Source organism: Neodiprion lecontei, chromosome 1 (genome assembly GCF_021901455.1).
Source record: "Neodiprion lecontei isolate iyNeoLeco1 chromosome 1, iyNeoLeco1.1, whole genome shotgun sequence".
Classification (NCBI taxonomy): Eukaryota; Metazoa; Arthropoda; class Insecta; order Hymenoptera; family Diprionidae; genus Neodiprion; species Neodiprion lecontei.
The window spans coordinates 21,835,268-21,857,442 of NC_060260.1; the positions used below are offsets into that span (position 1 = coordinate 21,835,268).

The following is a 22,175-nucleotide window of genomic DNA, read 5'->3' on the forward strand; positions in this document are numbered from 1 at the left end:
CCGGATATTGTTGCCAAAGGAATCCCTCTGCTTTGGAAGTAGTAGAACGAAGGAAATTAAAACGCAGGATTGAGACACAGGCTAAACGTAACGAAAGAATCCTACGAGAAATTAGAAGCCGCAGAGACGCGCCTTTGTCTTCGTCGGGGGATGTGATGGAGCTGGAACATTTCTAATGAAATGTAACAGTTTATATCCTCTCGTAGGAACATGCCGGGGATCATTTAGATGAGTACAAAATTTATCATGCAGCGTAGCCCGCCTTATGCGCTTGGCTTTCTTATCGGCAGCAGTGCTCAAATTACGCGATTATGCACTTCATGTGCACTGTCGCCGAGCCCGGCGAGAGGCCGTCTGAGCAGTCTCAATACTGCTTCCAGGCGTAACGCACGTCTAATTTAATATAATATAACGTTAACACTTCCTTTTACCATTTTTGTTATCAATCATCATTCAATTCTCTGTTTGAATAAACATATAAATACCTATATAATCGTTGCGCAATATTTGCATGACACACTCATTAGTAACGGTTTCAGTAAGCAATCGTCTCTTATACGTTTGCTTTTCCATTCGATCGCGTCTTTTTACAATCGAAAATTTCACACTTCTTTCGCGAAAATATATCGATTTTCGACGAAATACGCGTACCGCACTTCTAATCTGTACTTACGCGGACTCTTATGATTTTTAACGTCTTGGCGCTTACGTATTTTCACTTCCTAACCTCTTTCGAACACGTGTTCTCCTACTTTACTTTTCACACGCGTACACCAATTTACCTCGTCGCCAACTGTGGTATATTTATATGTTGATATAACAATCAATATACACAGGAAATAAGATTAAACGTAGTAAGTTTATTTATAAGTATGATTATAAGGACACAAATGATATATACCAGTGAGTACAATAGGAAGCGTGGAAGCCGGCACGGTATTCACACGAGCGCCCAAGACCGAGTGCTTGGCCCGCGCACCGGAGTCACACGCAGAGTATAATCACACATACCAACATACGTGCATACTCGCGCACACTCGCATACGCACAATAGCGTATGCCGTACTACCTTACTCACATACATCACAGTAGGTGCCCCGTTTAGGTTGTTCAACTTTCTTCTTACTAGCTTGTATGGCTTGCCCCATACATCTTTATCAACGGTGGCCAGTAACTCTTCCCATGTTTTACCTTTACTTTGTTTGATTTGCTTGCGGAGGTGCCGCCTCTTCTCCCTCAGTTCGTCTTCCTTGTTTTCGAGGATAGAGTCCCAAGCCTTTCTCTTCCTTCGCTCCCGCTGCAGCTCCCTGCGCATGCGCATGCAGCCGATGTCTTCATTCCACCAATAGGCGGCTCTTCTTCTGCCTTTTTTCGGGATCTTTGGCATCACCGCGTCACATATGTCTTGTATGTTCTCTGTCAGGGCCTGAGCTTTTTCGTTCGGGCTTCCGTTACCCGGTCTGTCTATTCCTTTTGATAGCTTTTCAAGTTTAGAACGGTTAAGTTTTCTTAAGCTCCACTTCGTCCTGGTATTAGTGTGCCGCTCTTTCTGTTTTGCTTCATCGGCACCGCTCATAGTCCCTTCAATTGTGAAAGCGATGGCCCTGTGGTCACTCAGGGTCTCATCCTCAAGCACTCTTCAGCTGTGCATCCTAGCCGCTATTTCTGGTGATGCCAGCGTAATATCCAGTACTGCCATTGAGCCCCTGCGTTCGAAAGTTGGTAGTCCGTGTCTGTTAAGACATAGCATGTCGTAGCTGCTTATCATTTCCTCAATCCTGCTTCCCCTCCGTTCCGTCCTGTCCATCCAGAGCCGCGACTTAGCGTTTAAGGGAGTTTATCTGATGATCGAATTAACAGATAGATTTCGATGAAAAAATTCGAGTCAACTTGAAAATATGTAAAAAGTCACCTGTTTAAATTTCAATCTCTCCGGATATCTTGTTCGCGAGCAATTAATAAATAAAAATTGTCTAAATTAACATGGTCTCTTATGTATAGCCTTGTTTTTTTCGCCTATAAACGTGAAATTTACAATCATTGACAGACAGTTCCGAACCAAACTTTTGTAATAGATAAAAAAATATGTAAAGAACATTTAGACTGCTTTCTAAAATCCATTGGATACTTACGAACTTCAGAATAAATTAATTTGTCTCGCGAAGTGCTAATTTTCTGGAGGTTAACCTCCATTTTACTATGACCGCACATGAAGCCGGCAACGTTGCAACCGCGCGCTTTTTAAAATGACCACTGGGGTACTTTCCAAACGACGCAATATGCAGTACACTTGTGTCAAATCAATGAATCGCAAATAACACCATTGTTGTTAAAAAAAAAGGATATACAAAATGATAACACATATACAAATTAAATTGAAAACATATATTTTTGCAATTAAATTCTATCACAATATAATTTTCCATTTCAATAACAAAGCGTATAGAATCTTAAATCTAAAAAGTAGGAATTGAAATTTTGTTTCGGAATCTTTTTGGTTTTTCATCTTTGGAAAAAAATCATAATTGCGAAATTTTGTTTTCCAAAAAATCGCAGATTTTCTTGGAAACGCTTCTGGATTTACTGACTTTAATATTGCCATTTTCATCCTCACCAAAAAGGTTCAACACGCCCATTAATTTATTTTTTTGGTGCACTTGTAATATCAGATCGTAACTTATTCCCGCAGCGACGATTTTTTTACGCGTTGCAAGTGATGTACAGGTTTTTAAACCATCAAAATTTTTTAAAGCTTTTGGCAACTCCTCGTCGAATTGTTGTTTTTTTATTGCGTCATCCCACGTTAGTGTATTTTCAAAGAATTTTTCATTAGAAATACCAAGTTTCATGATCACTTGCTCGAGCATCGCAACGTCATCGGTAGCGTTGTGAGCATTAGACGTTGATATTTCGAGATTTTCAGCGAGTTTTTCTAATTTATTCTCCCCTTTTCCGGTTAGCTTCGTGATTTTTTTGATAATGGGCAACGAATCCGAGAAGCCAAATATCACTGCTGCAAAGTGTTGAATCAGCAAACTTCTTTTTATAGCCTCTATGAGCCTCGGACGATCAAATGTGCAGTTATGTGCAACTAACACGCATTTCTTTTTTAATTCTACCAAGAAATTGTAAAATTTCAACTATGCATCTCGGAGACCAATCGATACAACTTCTTTTCCATGATATTGCAGCTGCCCTGCGACTGTCCGTAATCCGGTTATATTGCTTGCTTTTTCATCAACTTTCTGGGTAGGCGTTACGTAAATTGAAAAATACGAACTTCCGTGTTTAGCAGCTATTTGCAAAATATCGGCTGTTTTAGAAAAACCACCAGTTTCTAAATCAAAAAACACCAATATACACGATGAAGAATCATTCTCAATTTCAATAATCGGAGGCATATCAGCGTTCAATAATCCCATGTCTGATTGGTATGTTTGAGATCCTTCCGAGCGTTCCTTCTTGTGTCGCAAATCCGTTTTTTTTGCTTTCAAAAATAAACGTCTTTTTTTGAACTCTTGGGAACATGATCTTAAATACCTTTTGCTCGCGTTCGAATCCACATTCAGACCATACGTTTCCGTATATTTCGCGGGTGACAAAGATAATTTTTCCGCCATTTTATGTACATACTGTTCCCCGCTATTTTTTTTATTGATCGCGCATGCTAGCCGAGCATCACTGGAAGCTGTTGAACCATAGAAGCGCATTGTTCAGTGCCTGAGCGTCGTTTTGTGCCCGTGTCATTGCGATCTCCGTGCGAGCCGCGCTCGAACGATTCATCTCCGCAGGGATGCCAAATCTCGCGTAGATGAGGAGGCGAGCGCGCATCACGCATTTTTTAAAACAGTCGAGTCAAGTCGTCCGTCTAGTGACGATCGTGAGTGACGCCGTGCGTTCTCTCGTATCACGACCAAAAGACGAGAGGCCCAAATATACTCTCGTATACGTTCGCTCTACGGAGTAAGGTAGATGAGTACGGCCCGAGTGTCTCTCATTCTACGTAGATGAGTACGGCCCGAGTGTCTCTCATTCTACACGGGACCGAGTGCCCATACACGCATACCAAGGGTCTTGCACCCTTTCATCATACAACGAGCCCGAGCGCTCTTGGTGTACTACCAACACCAATCATACTCTCATACACGTTCGCTCCTCGGAGTAAGGCAAACGCAAATCATACGAAATTCGATCGAATCGAATAAAACAAAAATCGCAATACGAAACGCACTCGAGATCGCGGTGGCACGAGCCAAACGGGCTGTAATCGGCATATACACATTCATATACACAATCGACACATACTTTTATACGTTTACAAATACACGTTCATACTTCGTGGGTTTTTATGCCGCAAGGCTTTTCCCACAAGAGCCAATAAACATTCATAATTCGATGGCTCAAACGCGAGAGTTTTTTATTCAAGAAAACTTCAACCTCTATCCTTCACCCTAATAAAAAGGGTTCAATTCAAAACTACGAGGCAACTTCGCCTATGAAGAAGCTTCGACTATACACGCATTTTTGGTGCTTTACTAGCAATCGTCGCATTTAGGCTTTCGTTGACGTTACTCGAAACTCCTGCTGCGAATCTGTCCGCTCTAGACGCTACAACGTCGAAAGTACAGTGCAACGCATCAAATAATTGTTCGCTCACAAATCCGTTCCCTATCGCGGAATGTCTGTACGATTCCAGGTTGGCATGATAGCCGCACCATGTTCCGCAATTGTCATGGTTATTGAAACAATGGGATGGAATGTTTCTTATTCCTTTGCCCATTTCGACAGGATCACCGATATTTTGAGCTACGCAATAATTAAAGCAGCGTTGGAGATATTTTATTGCACCAGCAGTGAGCTCTTTGTGATTTTTTTTTATTTTGTAGAGTTCATTTACTACCCCTTTGCTTGTGTGGTTTTTATCAGAATGTTTGATAACTTCATGATGACTAGCCGCTCGTACTGATCCTATCGCGCTACTATCGTTATCTCCGATCATGATGCCTAATTGAACGTGACACGTGTCGAAAATCGAATTTTGGGTTGCTAGATGCGCAGCAGCTGCGGACTCCATTGCCTTAGCAGAACCTTCAAAATTCAGTCTGCAGTCATGATCGCTAGAGTCGTGTCCTCGATCACATTTTCGGCATTTTCTATTTTTAGAAATGTACGTAAGGACTTTCTTTGTAAAAAATCCGACGAGAGCCGCAGATCCCGTAAGACTGTCGTAGTTACGTCCAGTGCCTCTAGTTGTCCATCCCATATCGAACGAAGCCGCAATACGTACTATATTATCTGGTTGAATGTCCGTAAAGTTTCTTGGATTTTTTTCGCATGAAGTTGGAAATAGGAAATTCGTAGTGAGATGGGACGGCCTGTACAAAAATCCTTTCAAATTTATTCATGAGTTTTATTTACATCAAAATATTAATTCATTCCATTTCCATTATATTTTTTATTTCCATTTCAAATGATAATGATAGTTATTATCATTTAATTACAGAAATTTATATTTTAATTTAATGTTTATTTCAATTATTCAGTTTGATAATAATAAAATAATTAAATTTATGAATGTAGAAGAATTCCGAATTTAAAAAGTCTAAGAAATTTAATTTCCACAAAAAAGAAATTTTTGAGAAATTATGAAAATGATTACAAAATGTTTATAATTACAATTTTTCGTGGTATATACCTAATAACTATTATTACATTGACATAAACAATGTCAAATGTACAATTTTGTCTTTCTATAAATATTGATTCAAGAATTCTAACGACGTAGTTTATCATACGAAGTTAATGCACGCATGAAACTTGACTGTTCATTTTCTAATCGAACCCGACACTAAATTCAAACTTGTCGAGTGCTTCCACAAAATTCCCCATAATGCTCTATTTCATACAAATTTTCAGACTTTACAAAATCTTTTATCCTGACATTTTCTCAAATATTTTTGATAGCTTGGCAAACCCGAAGCACACTGACATTGGAAACTTACAAAAGATTTTTTAATTTGTCGACATTCTGAATGGTCAGTTCTCGCTCCATGAGAGTTGCTGCGATGCAGCCTTCTCGAGCCATTTCTTCTGCCGCAGTGCCTACTTCTATTTCATGCGTCTTATAACAATTCACATGAAGTGGAGGAATATTCAATGAAGCCAGTATTTTGTTGATATGCGTGTTGCCCATACCACCATTCAGAGCTCCTAGAATAAATAATTGAATTTTCTTACTGACGACGATTGATATCGTAATATGTGTTACTTTTTTTGAAGACCATATATCATCTTACCCATTGCTGCTCTGGTATTGACATCGTAATGTTTACTCGTTTTAGCTCGTGTACTCTGTTTTTCAACTTCGTGTGTTTTATCAGTGGCAAATCTGATTTTTCCTTGGCAATTTTCACATTGAACCGTGAATATCGACGCTAATCCGATTCGCGTTTCATCGACTATGTTGCTCAGAGGTACCACTGCATCACATTTGTGACATTTGCAGAAAAGATGTTTAGACACAGTTTTCAAGTGCATAATACGTCGGCCTTCGAGGTTATTCGATTCAGTTGCGCTTTCTTTGAGGTTAACTTTTTTTTTCTGCATCCGGAAACGCTCCTCAAATTTTTTCCCACTTTCACAAGTCGCAATCGTGAATTGTACACTTTTTCAGTAACCCGTTTTCCTTTCCAGAAAAACGCTTTCTTCTTCGAATTTTTTTCCATTGTTTAAGAGATTAACGTGCAAAGCATAGAAGCAAGAGAAAAATACTAACATATGGCTGCGGCTGCGGTACGCCGTCGGGCGTCGCGCCTGGTTGCAGCGTTGCCAAACTTATCGAAGGGACTATGCTAGTCGTAATAATTTTTCTTTTGACTAACTCGGTAGCAGATGAACTTCCTTAAGTCCCCCGCTAGTATGATTCCTGTAATCTTATTCTTATTTAATGCCGGCTTCCGCGCGGTCTCGAGCATCTTCTCCAGGTCGGAGACCTGTTTATTGAAATCTTGCCACTTATCGTTAGGCGGGAGGTGGCAGCTGATGACTGTGATGTTCTCGACTTCCACGGCTACGAAGGTCTTGCCCGTGGCTAGCTTCCGCACTTTCAAGTCTCTCCGTGTTGTCACAACGCTGGCCTTGCCGTCATTGCTGGAATACCAATTCCCAAAACCACGCCCTGACCTGGATGGCTCACTAGCGATGACCACGTCTACTTTCATCTTCCCCACCATCTGTGTGAGTAGATCCGAGGCTATTCTCAAGTTGTTTAGGTTAAGTTGGATGAAGTTGATGTTATTGCAGTTCATCTTCATTTTGGGCATTGAGGTCCATGTCCGTGCCTGGTGGGGTTGATTCAATTCTTGTACTGCATCCCACTGGGGCAGCGGCCTGTTCCCCGGTGATGTCCATCTGTGTATTTACATTCACGTCCATGTCCGGGTGTCTTTCCTCTGGTACTCCGTTTACACTATTTCTTGATTGTGGTGATGTTTGCGGGTTTTTTCGTCTCCCCTGCCCCCCAGGGCCCTGGCACACTTCTTCCTTGTGTCCGTGCCTGTTGCAATTTTTGCAACGCGTGCCTTGCAGGCCCGTTATAATTCTGGCCGTGGTCCAGCCTATCTTTATTTTTCCAGTGTTCTTCAGGGATTGCCAGGTGCGCCGACTGGTTCTGACAATAGCAGCCCTCTCCATCCAGGGGTACGTGAAGATTCTCAGTATCTCCGTCTGGTCACTGTCCTCAGACTTTGTTGGTACCGCACTGGCGAGGGCGGATAGAATTTCCTCCTCCTGTATGAGCACGTCCAGACCCCGGATCTTTAGCGTCTCCCTGTCACCTAGCAGTCTGACGTCCACACCCTCCCCCAACTTTTCTGTCGCCAGTTCTGCCATCTCCCTGGCTTTTTTCATCTCGTCGAAGATCATCAGGAGAGACCCATCCTTGCTTTTCCGTATGCCCCTCAGTCCCCCACTTACCGGTGGTGGGATCCCCGTTTTAATCCGGGCAAGGGTTCTTTCATACTTTTCCCCCTTTACCTTAACCGTAAGTGCGACACCTATCTTGTTGTTGCGTCCCGTTTGTTGTGTCCCGGTGTTTCTCCTTTGCTCGGGGGTGGGCCCAGCGTCTCGTCCTTTTGACTTTCCCGCTCCTCCGGTCGCCCCACTAGTGGTGGTTGCAGTTGAGGTGCGCGGTGCTTGATATCTTGCCTGATCGTTCGACTTGGCCACCTGTGCGTAACTGGTTGCCCTTGGGCGGGGGAGGCCCTCAGTTCCAAGTGTGTTGGTAGGAGCGGGTCTATCCTCCCACATTGCTGTTTGCACCCCGATGGACCTAAAGGTACGCGTACCCCTCAGCACTTTTTCGGTCGCGCTTATTACCGGCTGCGTCGCCCTAATCGTTGTCTGTCCCTTCGCTGCTGTTTCATTTGGGTAGGTGGCAGCCTTGGGAGCCCCGTTCCCCTCTCCACCCTTATTCGGGTTTTCCATCAGTTGCCTTTCGCACTCCCTCCCCATGTGACCCGGCTTCTTACATCTAAAGCAGACCTTTGTTGCTTCCCTGCATTCCCCTGCCATATGGCCGACCGTCCCGCATTTAAAGCATCTGTTGTCCTGGACGAATTCCCTAGCCAGGGCTTGCGTCCATCCAATCTTTAAGTGTCGCTGTCTAACCAGGGCATCGACCACCTTCCCGGGGGCCCCGATACACACCGTGAGAGTGCCCCGTAGTGTGTTTTTGACGAAGTCACCTCCGCCTGTCTACCTGTGGCCCAATTAACTGCCTCGGTAATTTCTGCAGTCGTTACTGTAGCCTCGACATTTTGTATGATGGCCCGCGTCCTCCTGTCTCCCATGACTTCGGTCGTGAGCCCTTCACCCTGGAGTCTACTTACTAGCTGCGTCGCGTCCGCATGTCCAATCACCATCGCCAGGGCGTCCTCCTTTCCTCTTGCCCGTCTAATCCCATAGACCTTGTGACGGGTTTTGAGTCCGCACTAATACTGTGGAAGGGGGGAACAATTAGAGACGGGGCGAGAAAGTCGGGGCCGATAGAATAGGTAAAACTTGGTGTGTATATTTGTGAAGGGGGGGGTACATGTGTTGCGATCGGGGGGGGTGAGTCGACTTAAACTACGAAAGGTACAAAAGGGTTGTAGACTTTAACGGGGGCTGATCACGCCTCAGCCCTTAGCGTCACTTAATCCTAACTTATAGATACGCGCGCGGAGGGGGGGGGGGGAGTGTGTAGGGTGACGGGGAGTGTGAGGTAGGAAGGGTCGGTATTGCGGGGGGGGGTGGTGTAGTGTGACGGGGAGTGTGAGGTAGAAAGGGTTGGTATTGCGAGGGGAGGAGCAGATCGGCTGTAGAATGCAGGCTAACCTGGTGTCGTCGGCGTGTGTGGGTAATGGTGTATGTGTAACGGTGTGAGTGTCGGTGTCTCTCTCGTTTTCTCTCTCTCTCTCTCTCTCTCTCTCTCTCGCTCGCCCTCTTCGCTTCTCGTGGATTTCTCTCCTTTTGACTTGTTGCTGCTTCGCAGGCCGTGGTCGTACTGCTCGCTGGCGCTCGGCTCAGCCGAGCGTCGGTGGGCTTCGGTTACCTTCGGGTGTTTCCCGATGGGACGGGACTCACCCGTTCGGCTCTTCCCCGCGGGTTTGGGGTTTGTTGTGACTTGCACTCTAGGTGCAACGTCACAACTCCCCCCTCCCCACGCGGGGCGAGGCCTATAGGGTGAGCCGGCTTCGGTGGCGGGTTTTGTGGTCATTTCGTCTGTGTTTTCTGTGGTCGTCTGCTCCGATCTGTCGGGGTTAGGGGATGTGGGTCGGGTTGTATTTGCGGGGTGTGCGTTGGGTGTGGGGTTGTTGGTTGTCTTATATCTACTTATTCTACTTGGTCTCTTGTGTATTTGTCAAAATTATGTTTTTTTTTCTCTTATACTAACTTATCCTATTCTTATATTATTTTGTACTAACTCGGGTGTTTTTCTTAATTTATTTGTACTTAAATTTTTGGTTTCGGTTCGGTGGCTCTCGTCGGTGTGGGTCTTGGTGAGTTTTTGCGTTGTTCCTTGTTCCTTGTGGCTCGTGGTTGCTTCTCCGTGGTTCTGCGTTGGAGTTTTTTGGGTTGTGTTCTGTTTCTTTGGCCTCCGTCCGTCGTTGTTCGTCCGTCGGTTTGGTGTTGTCAGTGTATTTAGTGTTTTCTGTTTTGTCCTTCTTTTTTTTTTGTATCGTATTGCGTCCCGTGTTGTGTGTGCGTCGTTGTTCGTCCGTCCGTTTGGTGTTGTCAGTTTGTCTAGTGTTTTCTGTTTTGTTCTTTTTTCTGTTTACGTATTGTTTTTCGTTTTTTGTATCGTCTTGAGTCCCGTGTGGTGTGTGTGGTTGGTTGGGGTGTTTGTGTATGTTCGTCTGTGTCGGTGAGTGAGGTGGTGTCGGTGTTATTGTCTGTGTCGTCGTCCGTCGTTTGTGTCTGTGGCGTGGTTGTGTGTGTTGTTTCGATGTGTATAACTGTCTCTGCGGTGGAGGTGGTGGAGTCTGTGTCGGTGTCGGTGTCTGGTGTGTTTGAGGGTTGTATTTTGTGTGGTGCTGTTTGATGTGTGGTGTGTGGTTGGTGTGTGGTTGGGGTGTGGAGGTGCTGGCTTCTGTCTCGTCTGTGTTTGTATGTTGGTGTGCCCGTCTGGTCATGTATCTGTCTCTTTGTGCCCGTAGTTCGTCGTCCAGGGTGCTTGTCGCTTGTAGGTTAGCAATTATTGATATTATTTCTGGGGGTGGTCCTATGTGTTTTTTGTACGTCTGTCTTATCTTCGTCGGTTCTGTGTGTGTGTCCATGTTGGCGAATGTTTGTAGGATCCTGTCTTCTGTTGTCTGTGGTCTCGTGAGTCTGGTGCGTGTCCATAGAGGGGGTGATGCGGGGGGTGGTGTGTGTCGTGGTGTTGGTGTCGATGTGGGGTGTGTGGTTGTGTGGGGTGTTTGTTTCTTGGTGGGTGGGTGTGTAGTCGTGTGCGTGGTTGTGGTTCGTGTGGTTTGGGTGACTGTTGGTGGGTGTGTGACAATTTGTGCTGGGTGTTGTGTGTCTGTGTTAGTTTGTGTGCAGGTTTGTACGTGTTGTGGGTATTTAGTGTCCCGAACCAGCCCGTTGCATTTTGGGCATTGCCTTGGTCCGGAGAGTGTAACTGTGTGTGTTTGTGAGTGTCTCTGGGTGGCTGTGGGTGCAATGGTTGTTATGTGTGTTGTTGTCGTGGCGGTGTTTGTTACCTGTATGTGTGTGGTGGGCGTCGGTAGTAGAGTTCGTCGGGTCTCTGTCTGGTGTGTGCCGTCGCGTCCGTATCTGTGTGGGTGTGGGGCCTGTCCTGGTGTTTGTAGTAGTGGTGTTCTCTCTGTGTTTGTTGTTGTTGTTGTCGTCGGTCTCGTCAGTCGCAGTGTCATCAGGGCCGGTATTCTCGGTTGTTTGTTTTCCATGCTGTGTTCTGTGGGGTGAATACACATGTTAGTTTATTTTCGAGATGTGTTATCGGGCGTGGTTCTTTTATTGCTTATTTGATTATGTATATAATTTTAGGTCTTCTATGTGACATTTTCCTATATTTTTATCGCTTTCTGTTGTCAATTCGTATATTGTGGGTGAGATTTTCTTAGTGATTATGTATGGGCCTATGAATTTTTTACTTAGCTTTGCTGCCGTTCTTTCTGGCCCGGATGAGAGTGTATGGTTCTTTTTCAGTACTCTGTCTCCTTCCTTGAATTGAATGTCTCGTCTTCGTAGGTTATAGTAGTGTGCTTGTTTTTCGTTTGCTTCTATTAAGTGCCTCTGTACTTCGTCTCTAAGTGTTTGTAGTCGTCTCAGGTGATCTGTCCATCTGTCTGTGTCTTGTAATTCTATTTCGTCGTCGTTCTCTAATTGATTTCTTAGACATTGTGTAGGATTTAATTCCCTTCCTAGGTTCAAAAAGGCTGATGTGTGTTTAGTTGATGTGTGTGTACATGTATTGATTGCAAATTGTAAGTCTTGTAAGTGTATGTCCCATTCTGTGTGGTCGTTGTTTACGTAGGCTTGGATCATTGTTTTAGCGGTTCTGTTGACTCGTTCTACGGGGTTGGCTTGTGCGTGGTATGGGGGGATTGTTGCGTGTCTTATATTGAATTTTTGTGTCAGTTCGCGTATGAGTTTGTTTATGTATGGTGTGCCGTTATCTGTTAGTAGTATGCGTGGTGTACCCCATCGTGATATTACGTGTGAGTGGAATGTCTGTTCTACTGTTTTTGCGTTTGCTTTGCGTATCGGTATAATTTCCACCCATTTGGTGTATAGGTCTTCGAAAACTATGATGTATTGGTTTTTTTGCTTTGATAGTGGGAGTGGGCCCATGATGTCTGAGGCTACTACTGTCCACGGTTCTTCAATTATTCTAGTACCCATTAGCCCTGCCGGTCACGCTTGTATTGTTTTTATTCTTTGGCATGTGTCACATTTTTTTATGTAGTTTACTGTGTCTCTGTACATCCCTGGCCAATAATATTCTTTGGCTACTCTTTGGTATGTCTTTTCGATCCCTAAGTGGCCTGCTTGTGTTACGTCGTGATTTTCGTGTAGTATGTGTGTCATTTTGTCTTTGGGTATTACTAGTTTCCATGGGTTTGTGTCTGGTAGGAGGTTTGAGTGTAGGGGGTTAGGGCGGTGGAAGTATAGTTGATTGTTTCTGATTCGCCATGATTCGTTTTTCTCTGGGCGTGTTTGTACTTGTGTTTTCTTGTATGTGTACCATTTGTCTGTCGTGTCTTCTATTGTTTCTATGTGTTCTTCGTCTTCGTGTCGTCTTGAAAGTGCGTCTGGTACGTCGTGCATTGTACCTTTTCGGTGTGTAATGTCAAAGTCGTATTCTAATAGTTCTAGTGCCCATCGTGCAAGTCGGCCTGTGGGGTTTTTAAATTCTCTAAGCCACTTCAGTGCGTGGTGATCTGTAATAACTTTAAAATGGTATCCTTCCACGTATGGTCTGAATTTTTTTATGGACCAGAGTACCGCCAAACATTCTCTCTCAGTGGTGGAGTATTTACGTTCTGCCTCGCTTAGCGCACGGCTAGCGTATGCTGCTACATGCTCTTCGTCATCGAGAGATTGTGTTAGTACGGCACCTATCCCTGTTCCGCTAGCGTCTGTTTATAGTGTGAATGTTTGTGTGTAGTCTGGGCATGCGAGTGTGGGTGGTGATGTGAGTGCGTGTTTGATTGTGTTCATTGCGTTTTCTTGTTCTTCTCCCCAGTGCCATTTCTGGTCTTTTTTCAGTAGTCGTGTCAGTGGTTCTGTAATGTGTGCGAAGTTACGTATAAAGCGTCTGTACCATGATGCCATGCCAATTAGTCTCCGTAATTGTTTTATTGTTTTTGGGCTTGGGTAGCTTTCTATGGGTTGTGTTTTGTCGGGGTCTATGTGTAGTCCGTGTCTGTCTACTATGTATCCGAGATATTTTACTTGTGCGCATCCGAATTCGCACTTCTCTGGGTTTATTGTTAGTCCCGCGTCTGTAATTCTTTTGAGTATTTGTTCTAGTCTTTGTAAGTGTTCGTCAAATGTTTGTGTTACTATTATTATGTCGTCTAAGTATGCGAATGCATATGGTTCGCATTCTGGGCCTATGAGTCTGTCTAGTAGTCTTTGGAATGTCGCCGGTGCGCCTGTCAGTCCGTATGGCATTCTTTTAAATTGAAATAAGCCCATTCCCGGGACTGTGAAGGCTGTCATGTGTTTGCTGTCTTCGTCGAGTGGTATTTGGAAGTATGCTTGGCTTAAGTCGATTTTTGATATGTACTGTGCTGTCCGTAGTTTGTCTAATATTGCTGTCATGTATGGTAGTGGGTATGCGTCTTTTTTTGATACTGAGTTTACTTTTCTGAAGTCTAAACAGAAGCGATATGTGTTATTTGGCTTTTTTATCATGACAATTGGGCTCGACCATTCACTTTCTGATGGTTCTATCACGTCTTCTCTTAGCATTTTGTCTATTTCTGTGTGGATGGCTTCTCTAATTTTTGGTGATACCATATAATATCTTTGTTTTATGGGTGCGTGTCCTTGTGTGTCTATTTTGTGTTTGATTAGGTGTGTTAGGCCGAGTTGGCCTGGTAGTGTTGAGATTTTCTGCTGTATTGTCGTCTGTGGTTGTGTGTGTTGTGATTGTGTGAGTTTTTGTATTCCTGCGCATATCTGTGGTTCGGTTTCTTTGTCAGTTTGTGTGTCGCCTGTTGTTTGTGCGTTTGTGGGTATGATTTTTTGATTTGTGATTTGTGTGTTCTGTGGGTTGTCTTTTGGGGGGGTGTTTTCCGGTGGTGTCTTTGTGCTGGGTAGTGTTGGTGTTAGTGGCTTTTGTTTTATGGTTGTTTTTTCTGTGTTTTCGTGTCTTTCTGTTGTTTTCGGGTTCGTTTGTTGTTTCGTTGCTTCTAATTTTTCTGCTGCTTTTGCTTGTTTTGTGTGTGTTTGTGTTGATTGGTGTCGTATTTTTCGTGTTTCATGTATTTGTATGTATTCTTTGAGTGGTGTTGGTAGTTCTTGTGGTCTGGCTTGCATATGGTAGTGTGTCTGTGGGTCGTCTATAAGTGACCATGTGTTTTTTCCATAATTTATTTGTATTCCAAATCTCATTAAGCCGCTGTTCCCAATGATACATTGCGAGCCTAAGTTTGGTATTAATCCGAAATTAATTTTTTTTGTTATGTTGCCGAGGCGTATTGGGAGTGTTACTGCTCCTTCTATCGTCACCTGTGTTCCGTTTCCCATTGTAGCTGTTCTGTCGGGCGTGTCGTCTATTGGTGTGTCTGTGTTGTGTAGTATTTGTATTACTTCTGCGCCTAGGTATGAGTGTGTCGCGCCTGTGTCTATTAATGCGTTAAATTCGTGACCGTGTATTTCGATTCTGATGTGAAATCTACTTTCCGTTCTGTTGTTATCTGTTGTAGGTGCTACTGTCTCGGGTGTGTTTGTGTTGTTTGTGGGGTTGCCCTCCACCCTTGCTGGGTCAACCCTTACTCGTTTCCCTGGTTCTGTACCTGTGTGCATTGCCATCTGAAGTGTCCGGGTTGGTTGCAGTTAAAGCATCTGCGTGGTGTTGTGCCTGTGTTTGAGTTCGTTTGTGTTTGTTGCTGAGTGTAGTGTGGTGAGTTATACGTGATTGCGGGGTATCGAGTCTGTTGCGTGTTTTGGTTTGTTTGGTTTCGTCGTATGTTGTCTGTGAGTGCCGGTGGTATATTTGGTGTTGGGAGTAATGCTGGGCGGGGTTGTGTTTGTGCGTACTTGTATGGGATGTATTGTGTGTGGTGTGTTTGGTGTGTGTAGGTTTCTCGTGGGTGTGTGTAGTTATTTAATATTGTTTGTCTTGTGTTTTCCCATTCGATGTTTGCTTCCCATTCTTTCGCGGCTATTTCCAGTTGGTCGAAGTTCGCGAAGTCGTATGGTTTTATGTATGCCTTGTATTCTATTTTCATTTTTCTGTATGCCAAGTCTAATTGTGTTCGTGGGTGGTATGGTGGTTTTAGTTGTGATAGTAGTGTTCTAAATTGTATTAGGAATTGTGTAATTTTTTGTGTTGGTCCTTGTACGTAGTTTTTGATTTTTTGTTCCAGTCTGTCCCTATGTTGTATGTATTGAAATGCGTGTGTAATGTCTCTTTCGAATTCTTCCAGTGTTCGCCATTTGCCTCTATTTAATCTGTACCAGTTTTTTGCGTCACCTTCGAGTATCGGGCTGAGGTTGTTGATTAATTGTGTATCGTGTATTTCATATCCCGTTTGGTAGTCGCGGAGATTTTGTAAAAATTCGTCTATGTCTTCGTTTGTGTTTCCTGAGTATTTTATGTTCCATGTTTGTATTGTTTTCATTGCCATTGCTGGCTGATTCCAGTATGTGCTGTTCGGGCTTGGTGTGTGGTTTAGGTGTGTCGTGTTTTGGTTGTTTGTGGGGTGTATTGACTGTGTGCTGTATATGTGTGGGTCTTCGTATTCGTTTCTGTCGCTTGGTAGTGCTCCGAGGTCTATCAGGTTTTGTATAAGTCGTGTGTTACGTGTGTTGGTGGCTAAAAATGTGTCTGTTCCCGTGAAGTGTCGGTTCGTTTGACTGGTTGTTACCGTGTTAGTTTGCGTGTGTGTAGGTGTTGGGATTGTATTGTATGTTTGTGTGGGATTTGTTGGTTCTGGGCTTTCTTGATGTTGGATTTGTGTACTATGTAAGTTGTGGGTATTCTCTATGATAGCTGCATCAATTATATTTATTGCGTTTGGTGAGTTTATCGTGTGTCGTCTATTTATTTCCTGTGGTTGGGTCGGCGTTTGTTGATCTCGTGTCGCGCGCGGCTCGCTCTGTGTCGAGTTGTTTTGGTTGCGTTCGGGTGTGTGTATGTCCATGTGTTCGCGCGCTAGGCCTTGCGGTTCTCTGTGTCCTTGGTCTGCCATTGTGTGTATCGTGTTTGGTAGTGTGTGTGTTCAACTGTCTTTATTCGAATTTTCGTGACTGTGTAGCTTTGTTTCGTGAATCTATGTGTACTTTGTTAGCGTTTATTCCTGTGTTTTGTCTCTTAATTGTTCGGATTTGGGGTAAAAATGTGGGTAATTTACGTTGGGCGCCAATTTGTGACGGGTTTTGAGTCCGCACTAATACTGTGGAAGGGGGGAACAATTAGAGACGGGGCGAGAAAGTCGGGGCCGATAGAATAGGTAAAACTTGGTGTGTATATTTGTGAAGGGGGGGGGGGTACATGTGTTGCGATCGGGGGGGGTGAGTCGACTTAAACTACGAAAGGTACAAAAGGGTTGTAGACTTTAACGGGGGCTGATCACGCCTCAGCCCTTAGCGTCACTTAATCCTAACTTATAGATACGCGCGCGGAGGGGGGGGGGCAGTGTGTAGGGTGACGGGGAGTGTGAGGTAAGAAGGGTCGGTATTGCGGGGGGGGTGGTGTAGTGTGACGGGGAGTGTGAGGTAGAAAGGGTTGGTATTGCGAGGGGAGGAGCAGATCGGCTGTAGAATGCAGGCTAACCTGGTGTCGTCGGCGTGTGTGGGTAATGGTGTATGTGTAACGGTGTGAGTGTCGGTGTCTCTCTCGTTTTCTCTCTCTCTCTCTCTCTCTCTCTCTAGCTCGCCCTCTTCGCTTCTCGTGGATTTCTCTCCTTTTGACTTGTTGCTGCTTCGCAGGCCGTGGTCGTACTGCTCGCTGGCGCTCGGCTCAGCCGAGCGTCGGTGGGCTTCGGTTACCTTCGGGTGTTTCCCGATGGGACGGGACTCACCCGTTCGGCTCTTCCCCGCGGGTTTGGGGTTTGTTGTGACTTGCACTCTAGGTGCAACGTCACAACCTTGATGTCATCGGTCCGGATTTTTTTCTTAAGTTCCGTGGTGAGGTCTAGGTAGGTCCTACCCTCAGCCTGGATCATCACCGTTCTTCTTTCACTTTCTTTCCTTTTTTTTTCCCGCGGCTCCTCCTCGTTCAGTGTGGGTCCTATCGGGGCGGGCGTTGTCGTCTGTCTATCCGATCCCCCGGTGGTAGTTGTTGCTACCTGGCTGGGTGTTCTGCTCGTTTGGGGTGACTCCGCTTCTTGCATCTCCATTTCCAGCGTGGGGGACGGGGGGTGTGACCCCCTGACGTTCGCCACTGTGTCCCGTATCTTTTTGTGTACCTGGCCCCCTGGGTTCTCCCTCGCATCCTCCCAACTGCCGTCGCTTTCCAAGTGATTCTTACGCTTCGGTCGCCTGCTCTCTGGAACCGTCTAGGAGGTTCTTTTCTCCTGTATCTCTTCGTCGGTCAAATCCAGCGGCGCGTTCTCGCTCCACCTGTTTATGGTCCATTGACCATGATCCCTTAGCTGCTCCATCTTGCTAATGATCTTCCCGCTGAAACGCCTGGATTCTGAGACAGTAAACATAACTGCCCCAATTCTGCTCGGCCAGCCCATGATCAGTGTCTGGACCCTCTCGACCTCTTCCTCCGGTTCTGGACAGTTGATCGCGTCCATCAGTTCTTGATTTAGTCTAGCGGACAGGTTGTCAGCCTCCGCCCGCTCCTCCCTCTTGAGGTTAACGCTTCGCCCGTAAGCTTAGCGAACCTTTTGACCAATATCTAGCAGTTGCTCTATGACCGCGTTTGCCCTTCGTATCGCATTTTTTGGGCTCAACCATTCCTCCATGGACGACTCTTCCTCTTCTTGTTGTCTTATCGATGTACTATATTCTGGACTTGGGATGGTGACATTGTCCAAGGTATAGTACCTATCCGGGCTTTTTTGTGGGGAAATACCACTACGCCTCCTGTTGTTAGTGTGTATGCATGTTTTCTTGCAGTCATATGATGACGGAGTGTGGCCTGCTTGCTTACCATCGCTCCCCGCCGGCATTAGGGCACTGATCCTTTGTGCCGTAACTGTTATTCTTAATTCCTCTTCCATCACGGGTTTTTTTCAGGGTCCCTCCCTTAAGTTACCGTTAGTCACTCTCCGCTCCCTGTGGACCTTGCCGGCAAGGTAGAACCTACTGGGACGCGAAGGCCCTGCCGGCATCGCTCCAACAGTTCATCACGGCGAGCCTCAAGCCCCCCACACCACGACAAGGTGGCGACCCTGTGGGGGGACCTAACCTTTTTTTTTTTTTTTTTTTTTTTTTGTTTCAGCGGCGAAGGGGAAATCTTCAAAAGATATCCGGTTGTTCTTGTGGATGCCATCGGGTAGTGCCGGATTTTTACCGGCTAAAACCCCTCCGCCGCTCTTCACCCAGGACGAGGCGGAACCGCTTTCGCATTACTTCACCCCGTCCCTGTGGCCGGCCTGTTTTCATGGCCTCTCACTTCCTCTTGTGGCGTGGCACCGCCCTGTTCAGCCAGGCTGCCGCGCACCATGTCCCTGCTAATATTACTGTTATCCTATTTACTTATTCTAAACCATACGCTACCGTCCAACTGAAGTTCTTACGCTAGTTTGTATGCGCTCCTATCTTACTGGCTGTTGTTGTTTAATCAGTTCATCAGACAGCCTAGTCACCTATTCCTATTAGTCTAATCTAATCTACGATGTGTCCACTTGCACTAGTTCACCTGTTCGTGGGGGGGTGTCTTCGCGCACCTTGTCTTGTACATCCCCTCCATGCGTCACCTTTCACCTCACTGTTTCCGCACCTCACTAGCATGCTTTGCGCGGTGCGGATGTGGTGTCCCCTTTGCGCTGTCACGCCGGTTTTAGCCGCCTCCACCGTCACCCTCCAGTCGGACTTGGTGGCCCCGTTCTCCACGGTAGTGCGGTAGTGCGGGAACATACGCTTGTGCTCCGCTGAGCTGCCACACTGACAGTTGGCGGTGAACACTGTCCCGTCCAGCACCACCGCGTCACGCCAGGGGGGGTGCATTTTCAGCGGGCTGGTCGAATTGACCAGCTGCTGAGTCCCCCCATACCGTCTCTTGAAGTAGAGGATGGCCCGGTTATTACTAGGGGTGTGCGAATAATTCGAACTTACGAATTATTCGTTCCGAATCGAATATTAATATTCGATTCGAAACTCGAATCGAATAATTCGAAAATTCGAATTATTCGAAAGTTCCCGAATAATTCGAAAAATTTCGAATAATTCGAAAAGTTTCGAATAATTCGAAAAATTTCGAATAATTCGAATTTTTTCAGAATTATTCGCGAATTATTATATAATTAGCAAATTTTCGAATATTTTGAATTCGGAGTTTGTTATGTTCAATATTCAAATAAGAAATTAACAATTAATATACATTTTATTTAAACTATTAACAAAAATAATAAATACGATACTGAATCTGGTGATAATGAAGTTCGTTTATCAGATACAATATCACCAGCAGTGGAAAATAATCTTTCACTTTCAGCAGAAATACAAGGTACTCCTAAATATCTTCTCGCCATAAGTGATAATCGGGGATATTTATTTTTTTCTTGTCGCCACCAAATAAGTGGATCTTGCTGAGGATTTATCAAACCACAGTTTAGATACACCACCATTTCCTGCAATATTTCATTACGCAAAGTCTCTAAATTTTTTTCTCGTGCGTTAATTGTTGGTCGTTTCATGAAACTCCAAAATCCCGAATACTGGTTTCCACTATCTGAAATTTAAAATAAATAAATCATTGTATATTTATTAACATTATTTTCTGATTGAGTCGAATGTTAATTTTCTGATTAATTGTAAGTTAAGATTTAGTACGTAAAAAAATGTATTTATCATGACGCATTAAAAGAAAAAAGCAAAATACATTTGGTTGCAAAAGCAATTAATTTTATCTATTTGTTAGGTAAAGTATTTTTAGCTAAAAAAAGGTACAATCGGTAAATTTTTTTAATTTCAATTACGAATTTTAACGTAAATGATTTCCTAATTTGGTTGTACGAAATTTTGAATCAATGATATATGTAAAAAAAATAAACATACAGTATAAAAATAAACAAATTTGTATCAAAAAAGTAATCTCAAAAAGTGAGTGACTCATTGTAAAAACTTACGTTCTCTGGTCAAAACATTAAGTTCATGAGAATCATTGTCTGGCATCAAGAATCTCATAATTTCGAGCTTTATATCATCTTCTATTTCTTTTACTTCCTCTTCTTTGTAAAAATAATTTTTGTACCGGGGATCCAGATAAGTGCTTTTTTTAAAAATAATATCACGATCAACCTCACAAAATCTGACATCTAGACCATTCAAGATATTATCTATAAATTCTCGTCTCATTTCCGATGCATCGTCGTAGTCAAATTCGATACTATTCAGACCATTTGTTATCCCAAACAGCAATGGTTTTACCATTGATAAAGTCGGATATTTAACTCCACATGATATTTGTGTGGCGTCATATAACGGCTTCATTACCTTCAGTAAGCAATTTATTTGAGACCATTCGATACCAGATACAGACTCAATGTCGGTAGAATCAGCAAGAACGTGAGACAAAGGTTTTTGAAGTCTTTGCATCCTTTCCAACATCTCGTATTCTGAGTTCCACCTGGTGACCACCATTTGAACCAACTGCAAAGGTTCACAATTTAGCGCCTTTTGAGCCCCTTCGAATTTCTGTCGTGCTGGATCCGACCGATGAAAATGGCCGGCAATTTTTCGAAACTGGAATGGAATGGAAGCTTAAACGTTAATAATTGGTAAACTAATATATTGCGTAACTACAGCCGAAAGTGGGTAAAAAAAACAAATTCTTTTTTATGTCGTGAGTACATATTCTCACGTTTTTAATATCCAAGTTAATTGAAAAAAAGTTTTTTATGCCTTCTTTTGGTTTTAGTAGTACAATAAACCTAAATTTACAATTAATGATCAAATTTACCTTGGCTAATAATTCTCCGACACCAGGAGTATGCGATTCCGCAGCTTTCAACACAAGTTGAAGAGTATGCGCGAAGCAGTATAGGTGGCTGTCGCTCAACTGAGGAGTCGCTAATGATATGTTTCGAGCATTATCTGTAATGAAAAATATCGGGATATTCTCAATATCTGATAAATCCCACTCGTCCATCATTTTCTTCAAGTGTGTTTTAAGATTGCTGCCAGTATGACGATCCAATAACTGCTCGATATTTAACATTATATTTTTAGGAACATAGTCAACAGTTAAGTAATGTAGAGTTAAAGATATGTAACAATCGTTGGCTCTTGATTTCCAACAATCGGTGGTAAATGATAGGCTCATTATACCCAATTCTAAATCTTGTTTCAAGTCATTAATTAGCCTCTGTTTTGTTTTGTGGTATAAAATCGGAGCAAGACTGCGTGAAAAAGTGGTCCTACATGGTGGCTCATAATCGGGAGTTAACTTTTTTAATAGGTTTTTGAAACCTCGATCTTCTACGCAGGAAAATGGTTTCAAATCGATGGCTATCATTTCCATAATTAGTTGATCAATTTCCTGTTTTTCTGCTTTTGTCATTGTGCTTTTTTTTCTTCTTTTTTCTTTTCCTTCTTGGTCTTGATTACTATCTGAACTCTTGCGCTTTTATTCCGCTCTTCAATACATACTTTATAAATATCCTTATGTTGAGCACGAAGGTGATTGAACATTGGTGAAGTTGTTCCTGTACAAATACGAATTGATAACTATATTTTTACGATTAATGACGATCATGCTTGAGACTAATGCTGGATCTATCTTTGCTCCAAAATTAAAAACTTTTTATAACTTATTCTCAAAA

At 43.7% G+C, this 22,175-nt stretch overlaps 2 protein-coding genes across 2 annotated transcripts; both read right to left on the reverse strand.

Annotated features, from left to right (window-relative positions):
* Positions 1 to 9,993: 9,993 nt before the first annotated feature.
* Positions 9,994 to 17,576, reverse strand: LOC124296611 (mucin-2-like). The gene is made up of 5 exons (XM_046746652.1): positions 17,325 to 17,576; positions 15,030 to 15,094; positions 11,244 to 11,455; positions 10,498 to 11,020; positions 9,994 to 10,096 (listed from the first exon to the last, which is right to left on the reverse strand). Exons 1-5 carry the CDS (start codon positions 17,574 to 17,576, stop codon positions 9,994 to 9,996), a joined length of 1,155 nt encoding a protein of 384 aa, XP_046602608.1.
* Positions 17,577 to 18,763: 1,187 nt separating this feature from the next.
* On the reverse strand, positions 18,764 to 20,961 carry LOC124296612. The gene is made up of 4 exons (XM_046746653.1): positions 20,481 to 20,961; positions 19,924 to 20,083; positions 19,133 to 19,438; positions 18,764 to 18,860 (listed from the first exon to the last, which is right to left on the reverse strand). The coding sequence occupies exons 1-4, from the start codon at positions 20,959 to 20,961 to the stop codon at positions 18,764 to 18,766; spliced, it is 1,044 nt and encodes a 347-aa protein (XP_046602609.1).
* Positions 20,962 to 22,175: the final 1,214 nt, after the last annotated feature.